This window comes from Larimichthys crocea, chromosome XI (genome assembly GCF_000972845.2).
Source record: "Larimichthys crocea isolate SSNF chromosome XI, L_crocea_2.0, whole genome shotgun sequence".
Lineage (NCBI taxonomy): Eukaryota > Metazoa > Chordata > Actinopteri > Sciaenidae > Larimichthys > Larimichthys crocea.
The window spans coordinates 22993610-23019092 of NC_040021.1; the positions used below are offsets into that span (position 1 = coordinate 22993610).

Below are 25483 nucleotides of genomic sequence, written 5' to 3' on the forward strand. Positions count from 1 at the left end.
GTCTCCAGACCTGTTCATGTCTATCACGTGCTCAGGTTGAACCTGCTCTCATCTGTGAAATCACACAGCACCAGTGGTGGACCTGCCAATTGTGGTGTTCTGTGGCAAATGCCAGTCGAGCTCCATGGTGCCGGGCAGTGAGCACAGAGTCCAGTATAGGACGTCGGGCCCTCAGGTCACCCTCATGAAGTCGGTTTCTGAACCTCCTGTAGGTCTTTTGTAGGGCTCTGGCAGTGCTCATCCTGTTCCTCCTTGCACAAAGGAGCAGATACTGGTCCTCCTGATGGGTTAAGGACCTTCTGCGGCCCTGTCCAGGTCTCCTAAATGAACTAACCATCTCCTGGAATCTCCTCCATGCTCTTGAGACTGTGCTGGGAGACACAGCAAACCTTCTGGCAATGGCACATATTGATGTCCCACCCTGGAGGAGTTGGACTACCTGTGCAACCTCTGTAGGGTCCAGGTACTGCACCATGCTACCGGTACTGACTCTAGCCAAATGCAAAACTGATGAGAGATTGGTCAGAAAAGATGAGCAGGTAAAACATGTCAGCAGCCTCCACCTGTAAAACCATTCCTGTTTTGGGGGTCGTCTCATTGTTGCCCCTCTAGTGTACCTGTTGTTAATTTCATTAACACCAAAACAGATGAAAATGACAAATAATCCCCCCAACTACTTACCTGACCAGATCAGTATCTCAGAAGTTGAACTGACTTGATGCTCTGATTAAAAAGTGTTCCTTTCATTTTTTTGAGCAGTGTAGTATAGTACAGGGGGCTTCAACCAGGGGTCCGTGATCCCTAGGGGGTCCGCAGTGGTTCTACAGGGCATCCAACCTTGATGATATTGAGTAAACTGCAACAATAAGCTACTTTTGACAAAATATTACTATTTAGATTCCATTATGCATGAACGCTTTATCAATCATAAACACATATAGGCTAATAACCCAGCACTAAATAGGTTAATAAGGTGAATAAAGTAAATAAAAAAGCCAGGCTTAAAATGTGACACATTAAAAAAAAAATTGCATGTGGGGGTCCCTGTTCTGTTCTCTCGTCCAAGGGCTGAAAAAGGTTGAAGACCCCTGGTATAGCACTATATATATATAATAGTATATATATTTTATAGTTTTATGAAGAAGTACTTTGTGATATTTTGTGTTCTATAATATTTATTCAACTGTCTCTGGCGCTAGCAAATCACATGAAACTAAGATGTAGCTACACAGTGACGATAACTAAGATTAAAAAAATAATTATCAAATAATTTGATGTGTTTTCTTATAATAGAGTTTTCACTTATCAAGCCAACATTGACAATAACTTGAATAAAATGGAATTGATCTTAATATATACAGGGCATCAGTTTTCATGTTATTTTGACTTGCTGACTCAAAACTGACTTGAAGCATTTCAGAAGTTGGATATTTTAACTCATAAGTATTTAGATACGTTTCTTTGTTTCTCAGAGCTCACTGCTGAACCTGTCACATGACAGTGTCAGTTTCAGACAGGTTTCTCTCAGCTCTGGTTACACTCTGCTTCCTTCTCTCCCTCCTTGTTGTTGTTATCAGGTTGTGTGTGCCTCTGTGGGATCAACAGGAATGTAGGCCTCCTGCTCTGGAGAGGTGGACCACAGCGTTCCTGCTGAATGTAGAACATGGCACATCTCCCACTGCAGTGCAAGTCTAAACACCCCGCTCAGACGGACACTTTGTACAGTGTGCCGCCTCCTATAGTTCAGTCACCTGTGAACATCTAACACACACCATCAGACCACATCACATTCTATTTTCAACAGGTCTTTATTACTTGCAGATACAAAAACAAGAACAAAAACCATCGAGCAAATAGGATGTGGCAGGGCCACCTAATGTGGCCCCCGTCTCAACAGTGCATGGTCTTCCTGGTCTTCTCTAATCATTAGAAATAGGCCTAGTTCAGCTATTCTCAACACTAAAGGCCACCTACTTTAGAAAAGAACAAAGGCAAAGTAAGGCAACATAGAGCTAGCAAGAAAGAAGCTGTCGATAGAGCAGAAGTGGACAATGTTACACAGTAACTATCCTAAATTAATCACTTCCGAGGCTTCAGTCATGGACAAGTTCATGGTACAAGTTGATATTTACACATCTGTGAGTCGTGTTCTGGTCATCCTCGTTACTTTGGCTTCAAACATCCACATTAAGTTCAAGAGAAGTCAAGAGTCAGTGTGCAATTGGCTGCCAATTAATACACAAACTGAAGACGAGTGAGTGCTGACAATGTATCAAACAGGGAGTCACCTAGAAAAACTTTGCTTCTCTGGATAAATTAAATAAAAACTGAATGAAATGTTCACTCCTTCAGTTCAATGAATCTTGATATGTGATGCCTAACTCAAGTGTGCAAGTCAAATATATTGCTCCGAACGATGAGGATATTGACTGAATGGGTCCTCTGGATGAAAACACTGGTAAAAACACACAAAAGCGAGGTTAACCGGGTGTCCGTGTTACTGTTCACAGTATGTCCTACAGAGTCTCAACAACTACAGTCAACGTGTCTAGAGCGCCTTGCGCTGCCGCTTCATGAACGACATGGAGTAATCCCCAGCTGGTGTGCTTTTCTGCCTCTTCATCTGGACCTGCGACTGGGCCGTGAGCTGCAGCTTGATGGCGCTGGAGTTCACCTTGGCTGCACACAGCAGCTCCTTCATCCCCTTCATCTTCTCACTCTGAAAGACGACCACAGGGCCGGCAGGGGAGGGGGACGCCTGCTGCTGTGATGAGGGTGAGGATGCAGAGTCTGGGCTGGGTGACTTAGGTTTTCCTTCAGCATCTCCGCCCCGTAAGCCCTGGGAAGAGCGGCGGCGGCCCTCTCCCACCTTCTTGGGCTGGGCTGCGGGTGCTGCTGATGCTGCTGGCTGGGTGGATGGAGAGGTGGGGGCAACAGGTGGAGGAGGAGAGCTCTGCTCGTCCAGCTTAGACTCTCTCCTTGGGCCTCGTCTGCGGCCCTCACGGGGGTCATCGCTGGACTGGTCGTCATCATCCTGAGACTCCGGCTCTTTGGTGATGATGGACACCTTCTGACGCACCTGTGAAATCAGACCGCACATCAACATGAAGCATCAACACACACATCAGAGCTGGGATTGGCTGTGAAGTTCAAAGGCAGAGCTATTCTGGGTCTCTCACCTGAGCTTCAAAGCGGCTCAGAGACTGGACCAGGTAGGTGGCCCAGCCCACATGAAGAACCGGCGTCGGACTGCCCTCCTCCCATTTGCAGATGCCGTCATAGAAGCGCAGCAGGTGGGCGAAGCAGTCTGAGTCCTGGAGTGCTGAGAGGGCAGCTGCCTGCTTTGGGTGCTCCTGGAAGACGGAAGAAAGGGTGGAGGGATTCTTATAAAAATGAAAACATACACCTTCTCATTCCAGGTTTCTCCAGAATATTGAACCTGGTCTCATCGGCTGTGTCGCAGCCGTCTGTGACAGGGTGAACTCACTTTATCAGCTCCTTCTCCTCCCTCTCCTCCCTCCCCCGGACTCTCTGCAGCAGCAGCTGTCTCCTTCAGCAGAGTGGGGATAACATCGTTTGCAATGTCAAAGAACTCTTTGTAGATCTCCTCGTCCTCTCTGAAATAGTTATAGCTGCAAGAGCAGGTGAGAAGAGAAGCAGTGTTAATAAGACAAAATATAACCTACAGTGGGAGTGGTGATGTCATTTCCAGAGCGCCCAGACTAACGGAGACTTTGACATTCTGAAGTCAGAATGAAATGTTGATTATTGAAGGCCAGACATGTCCAGAATTGAACTGAGTGTATTCATAACAGTGAATTCTTTGTACGTTATGCAGCACACACATTCTCTTTCTGTGCAGAGGGCGAGCTGGAATTGAAACACAATGGGGGAGCAGGAAGAGGAAGCTGATAGATGGGGAGGGAATGTGTGTCTGGTGGGTCAGTGCTGTGTATTTTTAGCTGCAGCTCTTGAGCAGTGTGTTTAAAGGGGAGGAAAGAACATGCAGGATTCTGAGCCGGACACTTCCTGGCTCAAACACCACACCCTCTCAAACTGACAGGGACTGGGCTTCTTTGTGGTGGAGGAACACCCCCCACAGAGAACCTCAGAGTAGTGAGCTCATAGTACCTTACTACCCCTCTAGAACACTGCGCTCTCAGGATGCTGGGTTCCCTGTAGTTCCTATAGTCTCCAAAAGTAGATTGGGAGCAAGAGCCTTCAACCAGCTTGGAACCAGCTTCTAGTTAGGGCTGGCTCAGGTGAGTCCTGAACCGTCTGAACTTAGTCCTGCTGCTATAGGCCTACTGCTGGAGGACTTCCCATTATGCACCGAGCTCTTCTCTTCTTCATGTCGCCTTAGAGCATGTTACTCACTCAACTTCTTCCTCAGAGTTTTTCTGCTTTCTCGTGGATCATCGCTACGCCTATATCAGGGAGTGGTGGAGCCTGCTGCTCTAGTCACTACTATCAGTCATACTTCCATATCTCATTATTGCTGCTATGCATCTCTCCCTCCTACTCTCTCCCTCTATCTGTGTGCATATACTGCCACCTCACGTTCATCTGGTGGAATAACACCTGAGGCTAACACTGCTGTTAGCCTCACTCTGTTTACACCAGAATGGTGAAATCTAAAACACAAACACTACGACAACACGTTGAAAAAGAATTAAATTAAAGAGGATGAATCCATTTTATAGACTTACTGTTGTGGTGACTCACGGCTCATGAACTCTATTCACCTTTAAATATTAAAAAGATGATGTAGTCATCTTCTCATAATAAAGTATGACCTCACCTTTCCATGTGTGAAAACATAACGAAAACTCATTCCTTCTAAACTTTAACCGACATCGTGAGGGTGCCTGTGTGAAAGCGGTGCTCACTCACTCCTGCATGACCTGAGCGGCCTTGGCCCACGCCCGCAGAGCCTCCCGCACATTCCTGTGTCTGTAGTGGAAACCAGCCAGGTACATGTAGGGGTAGATGTGCTCGTTGTTGTAGTGCTTCTGAGCAGAACTCACAGCCTGAGAGAGAGAGCGAGAAAAAGACTTCATATTAAACATCAGATTCTCATGATCTGTGAAAATATCTGAGAAACATCTGTACCACACTCAGAAACTCTACAGGCACGTTAACATCAACTCAGAAGCAGAGACGCACAGTGACATCTTGTTCATACATGGAAGCTGGTGGAAAACACACAAGCAGTAATAGTCGAGCTGACCCCTCCTGGTAGATTTTGGTAAGTGCAGTTGTGATGCTGTGTTTATTATGACCAATTCACTAATAACAGATTAAAAATAAATAGTTCAATATAAATAGAAGAACATACTAAAACATTTCTTTACATCCTACCAGACATCGTGCTGTGTGAGCTGCTGGAACTAAAGACTTACCTTAAGGTGGATTTTCAGAGGGTTTTCCTTTCCTGGGATCGGATCCTGGTCTTCAAGGTCTGCCAGAGTGCCCATGGCCATTGGATATCTGGTACATGGGACAGAACAAGAGGAGGATGTGCAAATTAGCAAGTTTACACACCATGCCCTTCATAGACATTTACATGCCTGATTCCAAAAAGTTGGGACGCTGTTTAAAATTTAAATAAAAAAAGAATGCAGTCATTTGCAAATCTCAGAAAAAGTATTTAAAATTTTTTTTTTTTTAAAACAATATGGCACAACTCAACTAGAGGAACATTTGACAACTAATTAGGCTAATTGGCAACAGGTCAGGAACATGACTGGGTATAAAAGGAGCATTTCAGAGAGACAAAGCCTCTGAGATGTCTCCATCTCAGAGTCCCGATGCTGAACTGATCTGCCTGCAGTCAGACCTTTCACCTAAAGAAAATATCATAAAATGAAAATTCCTGCAACAAAGGCCCAGGACTGCTGAGCAGCTAGAATCCAGCATTAGACAAGAATGGGACAACAGTCCTCTCCTAAAACGAACAAAGCGACTGGTCTCCTCACTCTCCTCAAGAAGAGAGATGCTACACAATGGTGACCAACGCCCTGTTCCAACTTTTTTTTTTAGATGTGTTGCTGCCATCAGTTTCAAAATGAGCTTATATTTTCCATGAAATGTTAACTGTCTCAGTTTCAACACATGATGTTGTTTATGTTCTATTGGGAATAAAATATGGGTTTGTGACATTTTCAAATAATTGCATTCTGTTTTTATTCACATTTTACACAGCGTCCCAACTTCAAATTGAGGTTGTATTTCTCACTAACACAAACTCTCACCTGTCCAGGTCGTCTCGGTCATACAGCAGCCAGAGGAGTTTCTGTTCAGTGAGGGAGGAAGAGAGGAACACAGGCACGTCATAAAAACCATCAAACAAAGACAATAAACCACGTCATGGAAAGTTTCCAGCAAGCTGACAGAGGCGGCCTTACAATTAATGTTCATTCTCAAATAGAGGCTCTTTATTTACTTAATTTATTTAAAAAACTTATTAATTAGAAAACTTTTATTCCCAAGTTAAATATAATATAATAATATGATGTTTCCATCAGGGCATGTCCTGTCCTATGAACCACTCTGCTGTGAAGTGAATGGAAACATTATTTATGTTAACAGGGAAAGGGGAGTGCAGCAGAGAGGTGACAGGACTCTGTGATTGTACCGACCCTCAGGACATTTACATAATTACTAAAATCTGAATTTTCCAAGTGAAATATTACGAGCACGTCGCTGCTCTAGAAAACAGTCGGGATTAGCAGTGGCATTTTCCAAACTGTGCCGATGTGGATGATTTCATGGTTGAAAGTAAAGAGGAGATAGTCTGTCCAGATTCATTCCACAGAGAGCAATCACTACCAAACATCACAGCAGGTTTGAGGCGTTTGTGTAGAGAAAAAATATTTTACGCCTCACACTGAAAGTCAGAGAAACATGAAGGGAATTTCTCTGTTTATATCTGTACATCTGTCAAACTGTTCCACTTTACACTGGCTCTCTGACATTTAGGTCACCGCTTCCTCCAACATCTGCACTGAAACTGAAAAACTGTGGTGTGTTTAGGGTGGTGTTTAACGGATGTGTAACAACCGATTGCACATTCTGAGTGACGGTGCTCACCTGTTGTAGCTGCAGGAGTTCAGAGCTGTCGGTGTGAAGGTCCAGTGAGGGGTTGATGGCACAAACCATGAAGGCGACCTCCATGTTTCTGTCACATTTCATGTAGGAGCCCTTCAGATAGAGCCAACTCTGACAAACACAGGGCAGGTTCACAGCAGTTAGTCCGCCTGTTCAAAACTAAATGCTTAGGTTTGCCTAAACTATAGGGTGCGATACGACACAGTTGAGATGAAGTAGCACCAAACTGTCTGATGGCAAGGTTAAACAGATATTGTTTTTTGAGTTTTTTACCTTCTCACTGACTCCTGCAGTGACTGTTTGTCCTCGTCGGTCCTCGTTGCCCTTTCCGTGCCAGGTGACCTCAGCCGTCTCCTCGCCATTTTTGCCAAAAATCACCCAGGCGTGGTCCTCGGACAGTGCCAGGTGGACGTCCTTCAGACCTAGAACCTGGCAGGCTGCTACCACAGCAAAAGCAACACCGGAGCTGTCCAGTTTGGTACCTGGTTTAAAGAGGCAAAGAATTATTTCCATCATTTTGACATCATTCATTCAGAGTTGACATAACAATTCTGAATAATTATCTTTACTGTAATACTTGTGAAGTCGTACCAGTGATGAGACTGAAGAGGGACTGGATGTGCGCCCGGTCCTTGAAGTAAGAACGACTTAGACTGTTCCAGATCACATCTGACACTTTCTTCACCAGCTCCCTGCTGGACCCTGAACCAGTCCTCCGGTACTGGGACAGATCCACGGCCCCGCGGATCTGAGCCGTGAAGCGCTCATACAGTGCAGAAATCATGCCCAGCTCCACCGTGGGGAAGCAGGAGTTGGGACAGTCAGGCTCCAGAGGTTCAAACCGGACCCCTGGTACATTTATGGGGATGACTCGGTTCACAGCTAGGAAGTGCTCGACAAAACCCAGGACCAGGGAAAGAAGGGCTAGATCAGGTTCAGGCTTGCGAAGCTCAGCATCGAACAGCTGAACAACACCATCGATCCCCCGCAGGGGAAAGTGCTTCTTCTGGGCTGAATGCAAACCCATGATGTCCACTGTCGGTCAACTCAGATGCTCTCCTCGCCTGCAGAACAAAAAGTCACAGAGCAGTCAGTTCACCTCCACATCGATATCACACACGAACATCGCAGAAAGTATGAATCTATACTTTCTGACTTTTCTCCGCTGCCTGTGACTCTCTGCTCAAAGCTCATTGGTTCTAACTGAAGATGCAAATCTTTAGAAATAGCTTGCAAATATAGTTTTAGTTTTAAGAAGAGAGTATTCTGCTGTAGTTTTTTTATTCAAACAAGAGTAAGTGGTGCATTCGTTGGGGATTACTTTCAGCGGCAGATTATTCCACATTTAGCGCCCTGGTGAGGGTGGTGAACATGGAAGTGAGTCAGGACAGAGCAGGCTTTGGGTACACACATAATACTTGTTAGTAGATCGATTGTATGAAGTTTATTAGTCAAATACCACCAAACCTATAATTTAAATGTGATTTGCATAAAAATTCCCCTTTAAAACAATTAATCATAATGCAGAAAATATAAATAAACTTTTTTTTTCTTTTGTTTACTTCACTTACTATAAATCTTTTGCAGATGTAATAAACAGGTTCTGAATATTAAACCGTGTACATGTTACACAAGTGTCCTCTCCAGATAAGGAAAGCGTATCACGCATTTTGCCGCGCTTGAGTCAGCGTATTCAAACGTTCATTCATTCAGAAATATTCCGTTAAAAATAACAGCAATAATAATTCTCCGCTGTTTTTTGTTGTTGTTGTTTTTTTAACGACAGCGACACGCTGAACAAATTTAAGCCGGACACTGACCGCGGCTGGGCGGCTTGGCTCGTTGCATAACGCCGGTTCCACCGAAGCCGCTGTATGGCGCTCTGGTGGGCGGGGCACTCCCATCGCTACATACGTACATTCAACACAGAGCTGCTAAAAGATGCTCTGCGAGCTCCGTGACTCCCGCTAACCCGGCGAAACGTCTCCACGGCATCACAGATGCTCAGAGTCTATCAGTACACACCGAAATAACCGGTTAGATGAATTCATCTGCTAGCCCGGTTGGCAGACGTAGGCTAACTAGCTAACTTTACTAAGTTAAGTAAACGTTAGCTACCCATTCATGCTATCAGCGTTAGCTTGCTGAATGAATACTAAGTTAAAGCGCGATAAAGTAAGTCAGAGAAACACCCCGAACCATGAAGCGAGCGGCGCTGTGGCGAGCAGCTCGGGAGCATCTGGCTGAATGAAGGCGGTTGTAACGAGCGGCTAACAAGCTAACGAGCTACTAGTTAGCTCAACTCACCACTTTTAGATAACGCTTAACCTCCGAACACTCCCGCCAAATACACCGCAACAATATGCCGCAATTTTGATCCACTCTGAGCTCTTAATAGCGTCAGATTTGAGCCGTGTGTGAGAGGGAGCGTACCTGTTTTCTCACAGCCTCAGCCACATGTTTTTGTTTGTGTCCCCTTCTTTTGCCGCGCACTTCACTCTGCCCGAAAACCACTCGCAGTGTGTCTCCAGCCTCTACGTTTGCGTCACGGCGCAGATCTCTACGTCGCTGTCATGCGCACTTGAACGTGGAAAGGTCCATCCCCCGTGTATATAGATCTTAAACGCTTGCCCACACGGTTTCCTCTCATATAATGCTGGGAAATGTAGTTCAACGCATGTTATTCGTAAACAACCCGATAGAGGGCAGCACGACGCCGTTTTTGAGATGAATTGCAACAAAATAGAACAAAGGTAACCATTACATAATGGAAAACATGCTACCGTGAAAACACACTCTTTGAAGCAGTATACAATTGTACCGTATTTAATTCATTATTCAAAACAGATGTATTATTGGGGCTATGTATATTATGGTTTTGTTACAAATTGATCAAAAACACACCCGTTGATTAATTTAATCAACCATTATCTCCAAAATAAATTGTGAAATATTTTGTGTAAATTTTACGCAAATAATAATACATCCACGGCTCGCAGAGAAACAACAGCTAATGGCCGAAATGCGAAATGAAGCCACTTTTGTTGAGAGCAGGTATAACATGGTGTCTGTGTTCAGGAAGATTCTGCTGCCTTCAAATGCTGTCGAATATTCATATGGTGCCTTTGAACTTCACAACAAAATTACAAAACCAATTTAGCTGTATCAGCAGTAAATCAATTTAGCAGTGTATCAGTCGATACAACAGTAGCTAGACCTCGACCACGGAGGACAATTCAACGCATGGCGGCATAATCTGACGGTTTTATGGCATTATACTTGAACGTCGTTTGGAGTGCGAAATATACGAGCCTAAGAAGAGCCCTTGAACGCGCCTTAAGCCGACATGTTTTTTCCCCCTCCTCCATAGTCCGCCTTGTTTCCCTCCATCTCCGCTCAGCTCTCAGTGCCGCTCGGACGTTGCGTTAAGGTGCGGATCCGAGTCCCGCTCTTGGGGGAAATTTGAGGAAAGTCAGACGACATATACGCCTTTTAAGGACAGTATAAGTCTATTTAAATTAAGACGACAGACATTTGTGCAGTTGTTCTGAAGCTACAGTAAAAATGGATCCAATGACTCAGTCCGCCCAGATATCATCGTCGCAAGGGTTTGCCGATGGACAAAATTCTGCTGCCAAAGAATCAAAGATGTCCGGTAAGAAATAGACTTAACGTCAGATAAGTGAACTGAATATTATTTGTAACTTAACGTTTTGCTGTTGCAATGAAACATTTTTTGTTTTTATTACCAGGCATATTAATGGTCTCATTGCTGTACGTCAAGTCCATAACGCAATAACGTTCGTTCATTTCGGACCTGTGACGTTAGCCATTGTCCTCTCTGTGTTATTCTGTTTTACTGTGTGAAGCCTGTGTCAGTCATAATGTGGAACACCTGTGGTAGCGGACATATCCGGACACACGGCTACAACACTACCAGTCCATGCCCGGTCTGTGGCGTCGGCCTGTGCCCCTGGTACACGCCGCTGCCTCGTATGGCGACAACTTTACACAAAACGTCTTTTCTGAGTGTGTCAGGTATGAGTCGTCCTGCTAACGAAGCGGGGGCTCGGTCTGTAGTGTGTCGTAGAGCATGAGGCGAGACAGCAGCCAAGCAGCGGACACTGCTGTCATTATAAAAATGACTGCGTGATTAGGGGATAATTCAAGAAATGAGGAGTCATTTTATTCAAATACGTCCCTGTTTCCTATAGACTGTTAATAAAGTCTTGCGTCATCCTCTACGGACTGCGTATGTTTGCTGAGCAGTAAATGAACTTTACATGACTATTTTTTACAATAAGGTTTGTGTTCACAGTGTCGTCGGCGCTGAACGCGGCGATGCTCTGCACTGCAGATGCATTGTTACTGGGCAACTGCCAGCGAAGGGAGCACCTCTTAAAGGCGCACTGCCCCTTTTTGTGTCGCTGTCTCAATAATGCCAACAGAACAAAACATCATGCTTCACTGCTGTCATTCATTACTGTCTACCGACTGTCACCGCCCCCTGTTCACTAGTCATTTTTATAAACAACAATAACACAAATAATGAAATAAATGAGCAGTGTGGTCTCCCGGGGCCTTATGGGCAGGTTATTGTGTGTAAGGGAGTGGCAGCTTCAGCATCAGTGTGTGTGTGTGTGTGTGTGTGTGTGTGTGTGTGTGTGAAGCACAGATTTGATCTCCATGGCTCAATCAGCCACTACAAGCACAAACCATTTGAAAATCCCTCATAGCTACGCCGTGTAAATCGAAAAGGATTGTAGACTTTAAAGACTCATAGCACATGAAGTCATGGGCGTCAACCGGATTTGGCAGGGTGTGGCCCACGACATCTCCCTGAGGTTCGATTTGAAGTTATTATCGCAAAGGAGAGGGAAGGACAAAATATAAATCAAAAGATATCTAGGAATCAACAAGAACAGAAAAATAAACACGAGAATTCACATCAGAACGCGTTAGCACCATGATTCTTTCCCTGTTTAGAGTCACGTCATGTACAGTATGACCTGACAAACAATGACTCAGGCCTAATCTGTTAGAATTAAGCCTATAAATCAGCAATTATGGACGGCTCCACTTTGTCTCAGAAAAGCTACAATGAGATGCTAATTTTGGATTTAATGTTAATATTTGATGCAGGGAGTTTTGTCTTGTGTCATGAGGTTTATGAACATATATCTTTAGTAGGTGGTTCACTCAGCTGTGCCATAAGATACCCAGGCATAGCTTTTTTTATGAGCTTCTGCTACAGCCAGGACTATAATTTCTGAGGCCGACGCAGAAAACACGTCTGTAAAAATAGTTTTCTGACCAAACTCACAATGAGCATGGTTGGTTGTTTTTTTTCAACCGTCCATGACAGAGAACAGATCTTGCCTTCCACAAACCTTAGTCATTACAGCACTGCTGAGTCACCTCAAAGTATGGGCTTTGGGCCCTGCTCCACATTCACACCATATGGATTGACTATGTTTGGATGTGCTTCTACTTGGAAATATATTCAGCCTTAGTACGTGTTGAGGCTGGCAGTGGAAGTCACTTTTTTCAGCTTTTCTACAAAATGAAAGTCTGGATTTAGTGTTCAGCAGACATACAAGCAAAAGAATGATGTTATCATAAATCATCTACAGCTATGCTGCTGATTCACGTATCACAGATTAATCTGTCAACAGTTTTTTCGACTGTGTTTAGACAGACAGGTTTGAAGTGGTTCACTGTGTTGCTTTGAACCGTCATTCTCAATGATGCACCTGCAGAATGACAATGTAATATTAGTGAAATGACAGGAAGAGAAGTCGGGAAGTGGTGAAATATATCAAATAGCAGTAGAACTGGAAATATGTCTTTAAGCCTAATTTTCCTGAACTATAAGGTATATTTGATCATATTTAGTCAAACTTCCTGTTTAACTGCTGTCAATTCTAAACTACATTTGTCTTTCAGCATGATTTACATTTGTGCAGCACTATTTCCATCAGTCCAACAGCAGAAATACATTTTTAATTCACCAATACTTCCAGTGTGCCACTTTTCCTTTTTTTTAATTACAGGAAATTCACAAAAAACTCGACACCATAAGTGACAGATTTAAAACCTGCCATGGCTTAAATCATATCTGGCCCTTTCCTTTCTCTTAATGTGAAACATCTACAGGAAGTGTTGATTTGCAATGACAGTTACTTAATGTTGATCCAAAAACAAGTGTAAGTACCCCTTCATGTATATCCTTTAATTAGTGCTACGTTACTGATACTGACACACATCAGCTGAAATAATACAAACAATAATAATAATAATGATGATGATGATGATGATTATAATAATAAATCTACACTAGGTCTATCTCTCAGTCTTTGCACGTCACAGCTACCAGATGGCCCGGCCTGGCCCGACCCTGGCCCTGCCTCTCCAGCTCCAGTCTGTAGCTGAGCCCATTCCACTTGACTTCCACACTGATGAGTGGCACGAGTCACAAAGGAAGTGGCACACTTCAAAATGAGGACCTCATTTCTCAAAGTACATTGCATCAGATTTTCAAGGGGGAAGTTAAGCCGCGGCATCAGACGTATTCTGTTTCATCACACGATCGCCACGCACTCAGACACACGGCACAGTCATCCCCAGCACACTGACTGATAACTGTAGTTCCTGCTCATGTTGCAGCAGAGGAATGTTCTAATATGAGCAGTTTAACGTTACTGTAGATCGCTGCAGCATCACACCACACCTCACTGTCTCTGAAGAAAACTGGGTTCTCCTCTGCTTCTATAATGTCTTGCATAATATTTTGGTAAAGCTAGCATTAGCTACTTAGCTTTGCCTTCTTAAACCTGCAATCTAATTAGAACATGTTACATGCAGGGGGATTTTCTTTGTCTTTTGAAGTTCTCGTATGATTGTCATACATGTGGTTCAGTGGACTCTGGTTTTAAACATGCTTTCCATGCATTGATCAAGATGGGGGCTCACTGTTAACCAGTTTAAAGCGAAACACACTTGCAAAGCTTCAAGGAACACCGAGTTCTATCCGCCTCCCTCTCTCTCTATCTCTCTCTCTCTCTCTCTCTTGGCACTCGTCTTGCCAAGGCAGCCTCCTCCCTCCACTCCCTGCTGGAGCGGACCATATCACTGAGGTCACAGAGGCAATCAGATAGCCCTCAGGGGTGGACTGCACGGGATAGCTGGAGCACCAGAGTGTTGCTAGCAGGCATTGCAGCAGACCCGCCTTGCACCATCAATTCCACTAAGAGACAAGCCAAAGAACCCTCTGGGCCACAGTGGCAGTTCCAACTCATGTCTGCCGCTGACAGCTTTTACTGTGGTGTTTGGAGTGTAGCCTAATGAGAGCAGTCTGACTTCAAACTGATCATTTCTGTAACTGGACATAGCTTAAAGCTCCATTAATCAATATTTTCTATAGTAACTATAGATGCCGTGGTGTGCGTATGAAAGGGGATCAACTCTGCAGCCCACCCCTCAGCTCTACAGAGACTTTAGACCCCTTCTAGCTCGTCATCTTTGCTTGTATGGCACACATACTCTGATATCTCCCCTGCCTTGTTTCCAGCAGCCAAGAAAGCTCTTGTAAACTGAATACACGCCTCTCGTCAAGCACCAATCGGCAGCCAGACACAAGCTGGCGGTCACCAGCTGAAGAAAGTGGAGCATCTAGCAGGAGTTGGTAGAAGCCAGAGCTTAAAGGAGAATGAATATACTCATACTTAGTCTAGAAACAGCAACATTGGAATTCTACTAAAGCGTCACGTCATCTGGGATTGCAAACTGTTTGCTAACATGCTAACTTGTGTTTTCAGCTTGTTCGAGGCCTCCAAAAAACCTTCAGATGGTGCATTTCTGACATTTCAACAGCTCATTAGCTGAAATTCAACAATCATTTTCAGGTTCAGGTTTGGTTAGGGTGTGTACACAACCTGTCACATATAATCTGATCAACATCTACAGACAAAGCCAAATATTTAACATGTTAAAATACTATAAACTATCTGTAGGTGGACTCTGGATACAGTGTTTATTCAAATATTTTGTAAAGCAGACTAATCTAACAGCTTCTTTGTACTCCTGTTCTGGCTGCATAGTTGGACAGCTATACTCCTTTCTAATCTGTTCTGTCATTTCATTCATATATTCACTTTCACACTTTTATCTGCTCTTTCGATTTGTGTGTTGGAGTGTATTTGGGTTTATTTCCATAGTTTAACATCAGGCAGATTCCAACAGAAAACACCTGTTCCCATTACAACAGCCTTTATTGTGACATAACCTGATATAGACATGAGACGTATGTGCAGTTGCATCAGTAGTGAAAGTGTGATTCTAAAATTCTTCACATGATCTGATGCCATGTTTAATTTCTTACATTTCTGCATGCATTTGAATTGGATGTGAGTGATCATATTTTTAATTTTATTTTTGGGAATTTATTTGAGCGGCTTTTTTTCTTTTTGCAGCCTGCTCTCACCAATTTACCTCTGACAAACGTGGAAATACCAGTTGAGATTTAGAGCATGCATTGTTAAAAACTGAAGGTGTGGTGCTCTGAGATGCTAACAATCGTATGAATCTGACACAAGGAATGCTGCACCACAAGGGCACACCAACCCCAACCTGCCCAGCCCATACAAACTCCATGAAGGGAGACGCCACACCTCCCTTGGTAAACCTGAAACTCTCACATCTTCAGTCCTTACATTTCTCTCCTGGCGTTCCCAGGCTGTCTGATGACAAAGGAGAATGCAATGTGAACTCTTAACTTGATGGAGACTATTCTGAAGGCAGGATGTAATGTCAGCAAACAGAAAATAGAAATATTTGCCATTACACCACAGACGTAACGCAGATCCTAACGTTCCAGCCTCCATTACTCTGGTTTCAGTTTAAATGTTGAACCTGGCTGTTGGGATTCGCTCTCTTTCAGTCACAAGAGCCTCAGTGATGTTGGGGTGACGACCTGGCTCACAGTCAGTGTTCCAGTTCATCCCACAGGTGTTAGATGGGGGGTTGACGTCAGGGCGGTGTCCAGGCCAGTGAAGCTCTTCCACGCCAAACTGGGAGAACAGTTTATGGAGCTGGCAACGGACAAACTGTTGTCTGAAATATCTTTCTATGTTGTAGAACATAAACTAAGGAAGGTTAAGGTTGTAGGAAGCGCTTTAATTTGCTCAAAGCAACACTAAAGCAAAGTGAGAAGTGCCTTTTGTCTTGCCTGTGTAGCAAATATAAGTGCATGTGTTAAAGTTATGGTAGGTTTCCTGAAGTAAACCATGACAACATATGCATGGGCCATCTCTGTTAATATTGCTATTTCCTGGTCTGTATTTGAAGGAGTTTTTGTATAGCATGTAGAGTTGTTAAGGCTGGATAAGTCAAATCTTGTTTTCTCTTCATTCTAATGTCTTTATCTGGATGGGTACAGTGGTTAGAGTTGGTTACTGCTTCTTCTAGGATGATCATTCTTCTGTCCTTTATTTTTTCAGATTCCTTTCTTTCCTCTTCGCCTGTATCTCTCATTCAGTCTCCTCAAGGCAAGTGTATGGTTCTCTTACGCTGCTCGCCTGCTCTCTCCCTCTGTCCTGTACTCTCTTGCTGGCCTGCTGCTGTACTGCTCTACTTCATCCCTCTTTCTAGTGCCCCTCTCCTGCTCACAAGAGTCCAATAAAAATAGAACAAACCTGCAAAGAAAACCAACAACATAGTGAATACCACTCCTAACCCCCAGCTCTTCCTTTCCCCAGCAAGCCCGATCTTTACCCCCCCCCCGGCCAAACCTTGTCATGCTATTCCATCTGTTTCCAATGCTGCTGACCGTCAGTTGCCTCACTAATTGTAAGTTATCCAAACAGCATAGCTACTCTTGTTTTCAATGACATATGACATTGGTAGTTTTCTTCCCCGCCCCAACCCCCACTGCAACTTGAGATGAAACCTTTCTAGCTAATGCTGTAAATAACCATCTTGACCTATTGACAGGTTTCATTGTTAGTGTATTGTTAGGTCTGCAGGAAATGCAGCTGCGCATAGCCAACAGACCTTATACAGATTTTTACGTGTCCCTCAGTGGAGGTGATTGATCAGATTGGCACAAATCGCCAGTAGTCGGTATGACTCAAAACCAGTCCCTTTCAGATTCCATCTCCAGTATCTTTACAGACACCAAGAATTAGACCTGCATAAACCTCGTCTCTGCAGCTGCTCACAATGATCCATTTCAGTCTTTACCGCCTGCTAGCGAGCATTATTTAGGTCAGCAGCACTCACTGTAGGTTCAAGATAATCCCAAGATTGCCACCTTATTTTAAGAAAGCAGAGAAGTTCAAGTTCACATTGTGCGCACAAGAGCATAAACCTAAAAATGGATCAGGTTGGTGTCCCGGAGGGGTGGTCCTACCTTCCTGCTGCCCTAGTATTCAAACTCCCCCCCCCTCAGCTCCAGTAGCAACTGGGCCCTGGAGGATGAGTGGCACTGGAGATATCATCCACCGCCCAGCAGCGTGGGCCTACCATTGCCTGTGGCTGCTCACTCGCCCTCCACCCCACTATCTGCTTCTAGCTTCGTAGGCTTTGTGCATGTCTCACATCCCTGCTTAAGCATTAAAAAGTAGGTTTTCTTTGAGCAGTTCTGCTTTTTGTTCAGATTCTATATGTGCTGTGACTTTGATCAGTGTTAGAGGTCTATACTTGTGTGAACACATGGTAGCCAATACTGTCCAAGTAGTGTTTGTTAAATAGTTTTAGGATAGATAAAAATTAGGGTAGATGATCTCATGAGCTACAAGTTACCATTACATACTTATGTCACAAGCATCTAAACTATTCACTCTAAATGAGCATTGACAGGACCTGACTCCACCCTGTGGAATTTGAACTCTTACTGACTCATCTACTTCTCAGCAAGGATACCCGACTTAGCTTATGCACTACAGTGTTTCACGAGAAAATCAATGCCTGCAGTTTCAATGTGAATACATTTATTGTTGAAGACAGGATACAGGATAGGATTTGTGACACAGTAATCTCAGCTCCTGTTCTTTTCTGAGCTTTTGTTGCAACCCAAGGTCAAAAATGTATTTTGCTAATTGTAACAAATGATTGTCAGGCCCATCATGCCCTTCATATATAGTCACTGATCACATAAATCAGACATGGAAGGCACCGAGACCTAATCTGGCAGATGATACATGATTAGTGGCCTATTACAAATCAGAGTTGTTGACAGCTTTATCTAACCCATGTACATGGAGTCACTGAGTTATAGTGTCTCGAAGTCCACGGAGGTTCAAATCAAGTAGCCCCAGCTCTGCCACATCAGTGGATATATTTTCAGAGCACTAGCTGTTTTGGAATTTGTTTACTAGTATGGAGCCAAAGGACTACAACACTGTTGGCGAGATGGAAAAGTCCATTCATGTGGCCTAGTTTGAACAAGGCATTGTATTGTGGTGCAGGGGAGGTGGCAGTCCCATCCAAGACAAAGTGGACCAGTCATTTGGGCATCAGTGGAAAAGTCTGTGTCTATACAGTGTCAGGGCAGAGGGGAGGAGGGGTGGGGTCATGGGATCATGCTCACAACACAGTTAACGTCTCAAGGTTCACTTGAACTTTTTAAGCGCTTGCTGAATAAAAGTTGAATGATGGTCATTGATAGGTTGGCATGCTCAGGCTGTGCTGGGCAGCTGATGTTAATTTCCTAATATAGCTGCCAATTCCCTGTCATGATGGCTTGGGTGTTGAAAATGACATAGGAGATTGTTGGTGCTGTGTAATCATGTGATTGTTGGAACAGTTGCTTCAAACATCTTTAGATCTCTGTGGCCTCCAGGATAGCTGTGGGGCCACATGGCTTGGGTGGGGGGTCTTGCCATCATAGTGACGGTAAAAGCTTTAACTCTGTTGCTGAAGAAATGGTGCTGTTTAAATGACGAATTAACCAACAGGGGGACAGCAGTATTATCTAACTCTTGGCAGGTTTTGTATTAGAACATTACATTATTTTGATGATGTTGTAATAAGCAGTTAACAAATGTGCATTTCTTTAGCAAATAACTGACCACATGTTCAATGTTCAACAATGATCTTGCAATAAAAGGCACACAGCTTTTGTTCAAAGTACTGCTGGGGAAGCTAAATGCTATTGAGCAGCACTCTGCACTTGGCTAATTTCTTGCGCAGCCAAACTGTATCAAATGTGTCTATTGTTGGCATGTAGCTTGTTGGTTAGGTCAGACCTTGTTTGCTGGTCGTTTTGTAATGGAGCAGTACAGCTCTGTACAGTGAGAGACAGCAGAATTGCAGCCAGTGGGTGTTGCTTATCTCAGCAGTCCACATTCGCGTTCTGCATGGGTATCCATACCTGCGTGTTTAGGACCGGACCTGACTAAACCCGACTGATACTGCCAAATTTGAGACCTGAACTTGACCTGTATGATTCATTATTGATTATTAGTTTGCCAGGCTAATGCAACGCATTACCCGTGCTTTGTCTTCTTCGCTCTTCCTACTGCAAAAACACATTTCTAGAAGATAAATCACATAGACAATATAGAATATAACTAAACTCAACCAAACCAGAAGCTTTATGCAACAAACCAGCCTGATACTGTTGGGAACTTACAGGATGCTTAAGAAATTGTCTTTATAGTGTTAGTCATTTGTTTTGTATGGATATCTATGACAAAAAGTCATTGCAGCTAAGCTACTCGTTATACAATTTTACAAAAAATCTTTTAAATTAATTCTAATTCATTAGTACAGGCAACTTTTATGTTTCTGACCTTTGGCTTGTTTTTTGAGGTGCCTCTCATCTCATCCCTGTTTTTACTTAAGTTTTGTGTCATTGCATGGTTCTCTGTTGAAGTGTTTTGTATAGTCACAAGCAGCACACAGTAGTGTGCGTCTTATAAAATTGACGTGGGCTTTTCCATGAAAGGAATATTGTATGGAAGTAGTTATGCAATCAGTTTCCTAGAAAATGGAACACACCTTTACACACATAACCAAAAAAAGATTGGGGGCTTTAGTAGAGAAGTTCCGATACCATTTTTTCCCTCCCAATACCGATTCCGATACTGTATGCTGTGGGTATCGGCCGATACAGAGTACCGATCCAATACCAGTATGTTTAATGTTAAGGACAGGTTAAGGCCTGGCTCAGGTTAAACCCTTTGTAAAAAATGAATAAAGACAGCAAATTTAAGCCATTTATTTTTAAATAGAACAGCATAAAGTATATAATAGTATAAACAGCAGTAGTGCAAATGCAATTTGACTAAATAAATCTAGGAATAATTAAAAAAATGCATTCAGTACGAGAGGAACCACAGGTTCAGACATTTGGTGTATGAGCTTGTCTGAGGAGCCAATGGTGCGAAGCTACCATCTGTGGGATTATGACTGAACGCCTCTAAGTCAGAATCCCGCCTAGACATAACGATACCATAGTGCTGCAGATCTGTTGCATGTTGCATTCTTTTAGCCTATCCAGACTATCCAGGTAGATTCATGGACTAAACTCTGATAATCTACCTGTTTGTGTGTTCCCACTTTGTTTATTTCATGTACCAGCTTCTAAATCTTAGTCTTTGACCGCTATTTACGCTGCAAAATAGTGACACGAAGAAGTTTAATTTGATTTGTATCCGATGATTAGAGAGAGAGAGCATTCAGCAGGTATAGACACGCCCACGGCAACCCACCTCAGCTCCTCTCAGCCCCCCACCACTGCACTCCCCCAGCACCGGTTGCCGGTTGGCCTGTCCATGTCTGAACATGCGCGTTACTGGTGGGAGCATCCAGCGTGAAATACTGCCACACCGCCGACATGATATGCTAGTGCTAGTAAGCAGCTAGTTAGCTTAGCTCCAAGCCTTGCATCAACCGGCTCTGACACACGTGTGTGTCTGTGTCACATGATCAACTCACCCTAGTCAAACAGCAGGCTGCAGGTTGCAGCACAGCACTACTGTTTTAAGAGTGGCGAAGAACTGTGCCAGAGCTTAACAGAGCTAACCAGTAAATAGATTACGAATTTAATTAATTACGTGGTATCGGATCGGTGCCTGGACTCCAGTAGTCGCTGATACCGATGCCAGCATTTCCGGCAGTATCGGAGCAATTTCCGATACTGGTATCGGAATCGGAACAACTCTAGGCTTTAGCCAAAGCTCAGATTCCATGAAACTAAAAGAAGAATGGTTGAGATGGTTATATGTTTGACTTGACTTGATTCTTTTTGGGAAAGATGAAACATCAAACATGGTCATACACAATCACTATATTCAGGTGCATGTGTTTCAAATGTAGCAGTGACCGAAGAATGCATTAATCAATTCTGTTCACACTGAGTTTTCACTGTTCACAAACAAGCAGTCAGACAAACACTATCAAAAAGAAACTGCTTTCAAGGTTATAGCAAGCCATAAGACTTGCTATACAAATTACAACTGACATGCAGTCACCATACCCACACAGATTTAATTTGTTTTGCTGCTTTATTTAAACTTTTAGATAATTTATGTTCCATATTAAGTGCTGCCTGATAAAAGTAGTAGTAAAGTAGTTAAGAGCAGCATGCAGAAGATGAAGATCCCATCCATTATATGAATCTGCCATACATTTCCATGATGCAGTGCATGAATGCTTGGGCTGCGACTTTAAGGCCTCGCTGAATATTATTAGAAGTGCATGGGAGTTTAGTGTCTGTGATTTATATGACCTCCCCTCCTTTTTTCTCTTCGCTGTCATTCTTCATGCATGGCGATGCAGACAAAAGAGTGGTCCTGGGCTCCGACAAGCCCTGTGAAGGTGTAGCGACATCTCTTCGCTTTCCTTCTCAACCTGGCTCATTCACCCCTGGTAATTACGGGAGTGAAGCAGGGCCGCCAGATGGACAACCAGATTCACCGATAAAGACATCACCTGTTTCGGAACGAATAAAAGCACTGGAAGCACTTGCTGCCAAAAAGAAGGAACCCGATTTTAGAAGTGAAGGAGGTTTGTCTCATTTCAGAGACCGCCACCATGAGAAATCTCCCACTGAGACCCCAAAATGTCCCATTGAGACATCAAAATCTCCCACCGAGACCCCAAAATGTACCACTGAGACACCAAAATGTCCCACTGAATTCTCAAAACATCCTATTGAAACCCAAAAATCTCCCACTGAGAAAGTTGCGCCAACCATGACGAAAAGAGGAGGTTCTGCTGATCAGGAGTCACCAGAATCTCCCTTTGAAGTACTTGGAGATTTAAGACAAGTGAATGAATTCGAAGAAACAGAAGAATGGATGAAGGCTCATTTACCTCCAGTGCCAGACTTTGATGCTGTAGATTTAATTAAAGGTACCCCAACATCAGATAATGTTTCACCAAAGGCAGAGAAGGAGACTGACATAGTTATACCTGATGCTCCTGCGGCCTTTGCTGGTGTCCCTGATGCTTTCATGGATACTCCTGTTGAAGCGTCAGAACTGAAGGATGAGTTCAGTAATGCACAGAAACAGCCAAGTGTTGAGGAAGAGTCTGAGTTTGACCTGAGCTTCTTGCCAACAGCCTATATGTGGGATCAGCAGGAGAAATCAGGTGTCCAGCCTCCATCAAATCTTAATTCAGTGCTTCCAACTTCACCTGCACCTCCTGCAGGCTTTGGCTCCCCATCTCCTACTGTCTTCCCACCAGTTGACACAGATGTTAAACAGAATGTACCTGATGAAAAGAAGTCCACTTGGAGTGGAGATCTGGAGCCCCCGGAGGCAAGTGAAGCAGACAGCTCAGGAGAGTCGGATGATACTGTCATTGAAGATGGTGTCTCTGTTCCTCCTCCATCTTCTGGCTCAGCCATTTCAAATGATCCTACCTCTCCCCCTGCTCCTGCAGCTCAGATTCTTCCCGATGAGGAAAAAGTGACTCCTCCACCAAGGTCTGAGAGAAAGTTAATGCAGGTTCCAACAATCAATGTTATTGAAACTGATGAGCCAAATTACAGTGAAGAGGAGATGGAAATGGAGGTTGAAGGAGAGGAAGATGAACCACCCAAGACACGCCCCTTGGAGACTGAATTCATGGAAGGCTACTCTCCTCCATCCTCTCCTGTTGACTCTGATGCGGAATACTCTCCTAAACACAGCATGCTCAAATCTCTTCCTGAAACAGTCCATCAGGAATCAGCATCAAAACCAGAGGCCCTACCCAACCAAACTGATTCAAAAGACTTGGCCTCTGATTTTACCCAAGCACAATATGAAACATCGCAGACCTCTTCCAGTAAAGTCAATGATGAACCCTCCCCTTTCATCGTCACAAATGAAGAAGTGGACTTCCCAGACAACGACGACGAGTGGTCAGACGAAGCACAAGATATCCTGGTCAAACCTTGCAAGACGGATCTTTCACTCATGCAACCCACTCATTACACCCAATCCAGTGTGGATGAAAAGAGCAACACGGCTGCAAAAGATGTTTATATGGAAGGAGGGCCCATTTCTAAAACCGGCTTTATGCAAGACGATATCTATGACAGACAATCATTTGATTATGATTATGATGCATCCTGTCCCTTGGATGACATTGATGACAAAGGGCTAAACAATGCTAAGGAGCGGTTTCTTTCTGATCCTTCTCATATCCGTGTCGAAACACTGAACGCATGTACTACACAAAATGATCCCCAGGACAGTCAAACTATGGAAGATTTCACTTCAGTGAATGATGATGAAGCCTTCCCCAAGCGAGATTATCCTCAAGACCCCTATTCCTCTTTCCAAAGTGAGACACTAAGCGGCACCAATGAACAAGATTTCAATAAAAAAACGACCACCAACATTGTTACAGATAATATGGCAAATAGCAGCTCCCGCCCAGAAAGCAAAATTGACTCAAAGATCCAGCAGGACACTAAAGTACCTGTTACAACAAGCAGCCCAGACAGCAGTCACACTGACAGCTCAGTTTCTGAGCCTACAGATAGCTTTGTGGAGTTCATGCGAGAGTGCCTGAAATCAAAGCAGGATGAAGAACTTGACAATGCACACCAAGGCATTACCTCCAAGAACGAGCTCTGCAAAACTGGTTTGCCTACCTCCCAGTCCCCTCCAACCATGGTGATGGATCTTGAACAAGAGCAGCTTACCATCAGTGCTCTCAAAGAGCTGGGTAGCAGTCAAGAAGAGGAGGAAGAAGTGGTGTCTCGCGACCAGGACAATGCTAACCCCAATGCAGCCTCTATACAACAGTCTTCATTTACCTCAGTTCCTACTCCTCCATGTTCCCAAACCAACCTTGTGTTTGACAGCACGTATTCCAAAGAGGTAGAAGCCATCGACGAATGGGTGGCTGAAGCTTATCATCTTGCTGAGCATGTCTTGACAGCAATACTAACCCACTTATCAGGTAACACACCTTTTTCCTTCTTGGCAGTAGGCCTGCTAACCTCACGCAGTCACCTCAGAGGCACCTTGTTTGGGTCTGCTCTGAATTGCTTCTATGTTTACATTACATGTAGGAATAGGCTTTATGGAGGGGGAAAAAAGATTTAATTTGGTAATTCTAGACAGAACTTTTTTCCCAGACATCTCCTTATTTTGGTCTGTGAACTGTAGTTTACACTTTAATATATAGTAGCCACTTCTTCTGACCTGTCAACATGGCACAAAGTTGTACTCAGAGAGCATATGGCTTTGGCTAAATTCAGGTGTTTATGCATAGTCTTAAAGGCCACACGCATACTTTCATACAGTATCCCTTTTGAAGGTATTCTTGTTCTTGCTTTTGGTTGTACATGCGAAAAAGGTGAAGGAAGTAAGCTTGCAAGACATGGTTCAAAGGTTCAGATCTTGTTTCCTCACCTGAGTACACATGCACTTTATTAATTAGTTGTGCTTAGCACAATGTGAGTTTTGAAACATCATTTCCAGTGCATTATTGTCTGTTGCTAAGACTTCACAGGCAGTGCATTCGTCCTATTACAGAATGCTAGTGAGTTTTTCGATGTGCTTTTTGCTTTTGATGGTGCACCCAACCAAGCCAAAGCCACATTATCAAGATACAATGGTTTATCCATTGGAGAGTCAGATTAGAAGCCACTCTAAATACGTAGAAGTACAGTGATTTACTTCTACTTATTTATATATTTTAGCTATGCTTCTGTTTTAAACAAACATTTGCTGACAATATTTGCAGACCAAGTTGTTGAGCTGTCGATCAAAAGAACTTTAGTTGAGCAGAGTTAACCGTTACTAGTCACACACACACTTTTTCTTTTCTTTTTTTAACTAAACCACTTAGAATTTAATGAAGTCTGGTTGTTTGTCAATTGAGATGATCATCAGTATTATCATTGCCAAATGGCATTTTAAAGTTG

The 25483-nt window shown here is 43.7% G+C and overlaps 2 protein-coding genes across 4 annotated transcripts in view; one reads left to right on the forward strand and one right to left on the reverse strand.

Annotated features, from left to right (window-relative positions):
• Positions 1–1814: 1814 nt before the first annotated feature.
• Positions 1815–9746, reverse strand: men1 (multiple endocrine neoplasia I). The gene is made up of 10 exons (XM_010746466.3): positions 9544–9746; positions 7702–8174; positions 7384–7592; positions 7093–7221; positions 6255–6295; positions 5403–5490; positions 4894–5030; positions 3488–3632; positions 3180–3353; positions 1815–3079 (listed from the first exon to the last, which is right to left on the reverse strand). Exons 2-10 carry the CDS (start codon positions 8135–8137, stop codon positions 2549–2551), a joined length of 1890 nt encoding a protein of 629 aa, XP_010744768.3. The 5' UTR covers positions 8138–8174; positions 9544–9746; the 3' UTR covers positions 1815–2548.
• Positions 9747–10431: 685 nt separating this feature from the next.
• Positions 10432–25483, forward strand: part of rtn3 (reticulon 3) — a 34201-nt gene continuing 19149 nt past the window's right edge. The window contains exons 1-3 of one of the 3 annotated variants that reach the window (XM_019273526.2): positions 10432–10765; positions 16608–16655; positions 21892–24513. In XM_019273526.2, the coding sequence (XP_019129071.2) occupies positions 10675–10765; positions 16608–16655; positions 21892–24513 (2761 nt within the window). In that variant the 5' untranslated portion in view covers positions 10432–10674. The remainder of the gene's footprint in view (positions 10766–16607; positions 16656–21891; positions 24514–25483) is intronic. The other 2 variants (XM_019273527.2, XM_019273528.2) reach the window with 2 other exon arrangements.

Bases quoted from the DNA above. Each gene is read 5' to 3' on its own strand.
- men1 (XM_010746466.3), bottom strand. From the start codon at position 8,137: ATGGGTTTGCATTCAGCCCAGAAGAAGCACTTTCCCCTGCGGGGGATC. The intron at 7,593-7,701 runs GTACGACTTCAC...TCTTTAAACCAG, and splicing joins CCTCTTCAGTCTCATCACTG to GTACCAAACTGGACAGCTCC. The intron at 5,491-6,254 runs GTGAGAGTTTGT...CCCATGTACCAG, and splicing joins GACCGAGACGACCTGGACAG to ATATCCAATGGCCATGGGCA.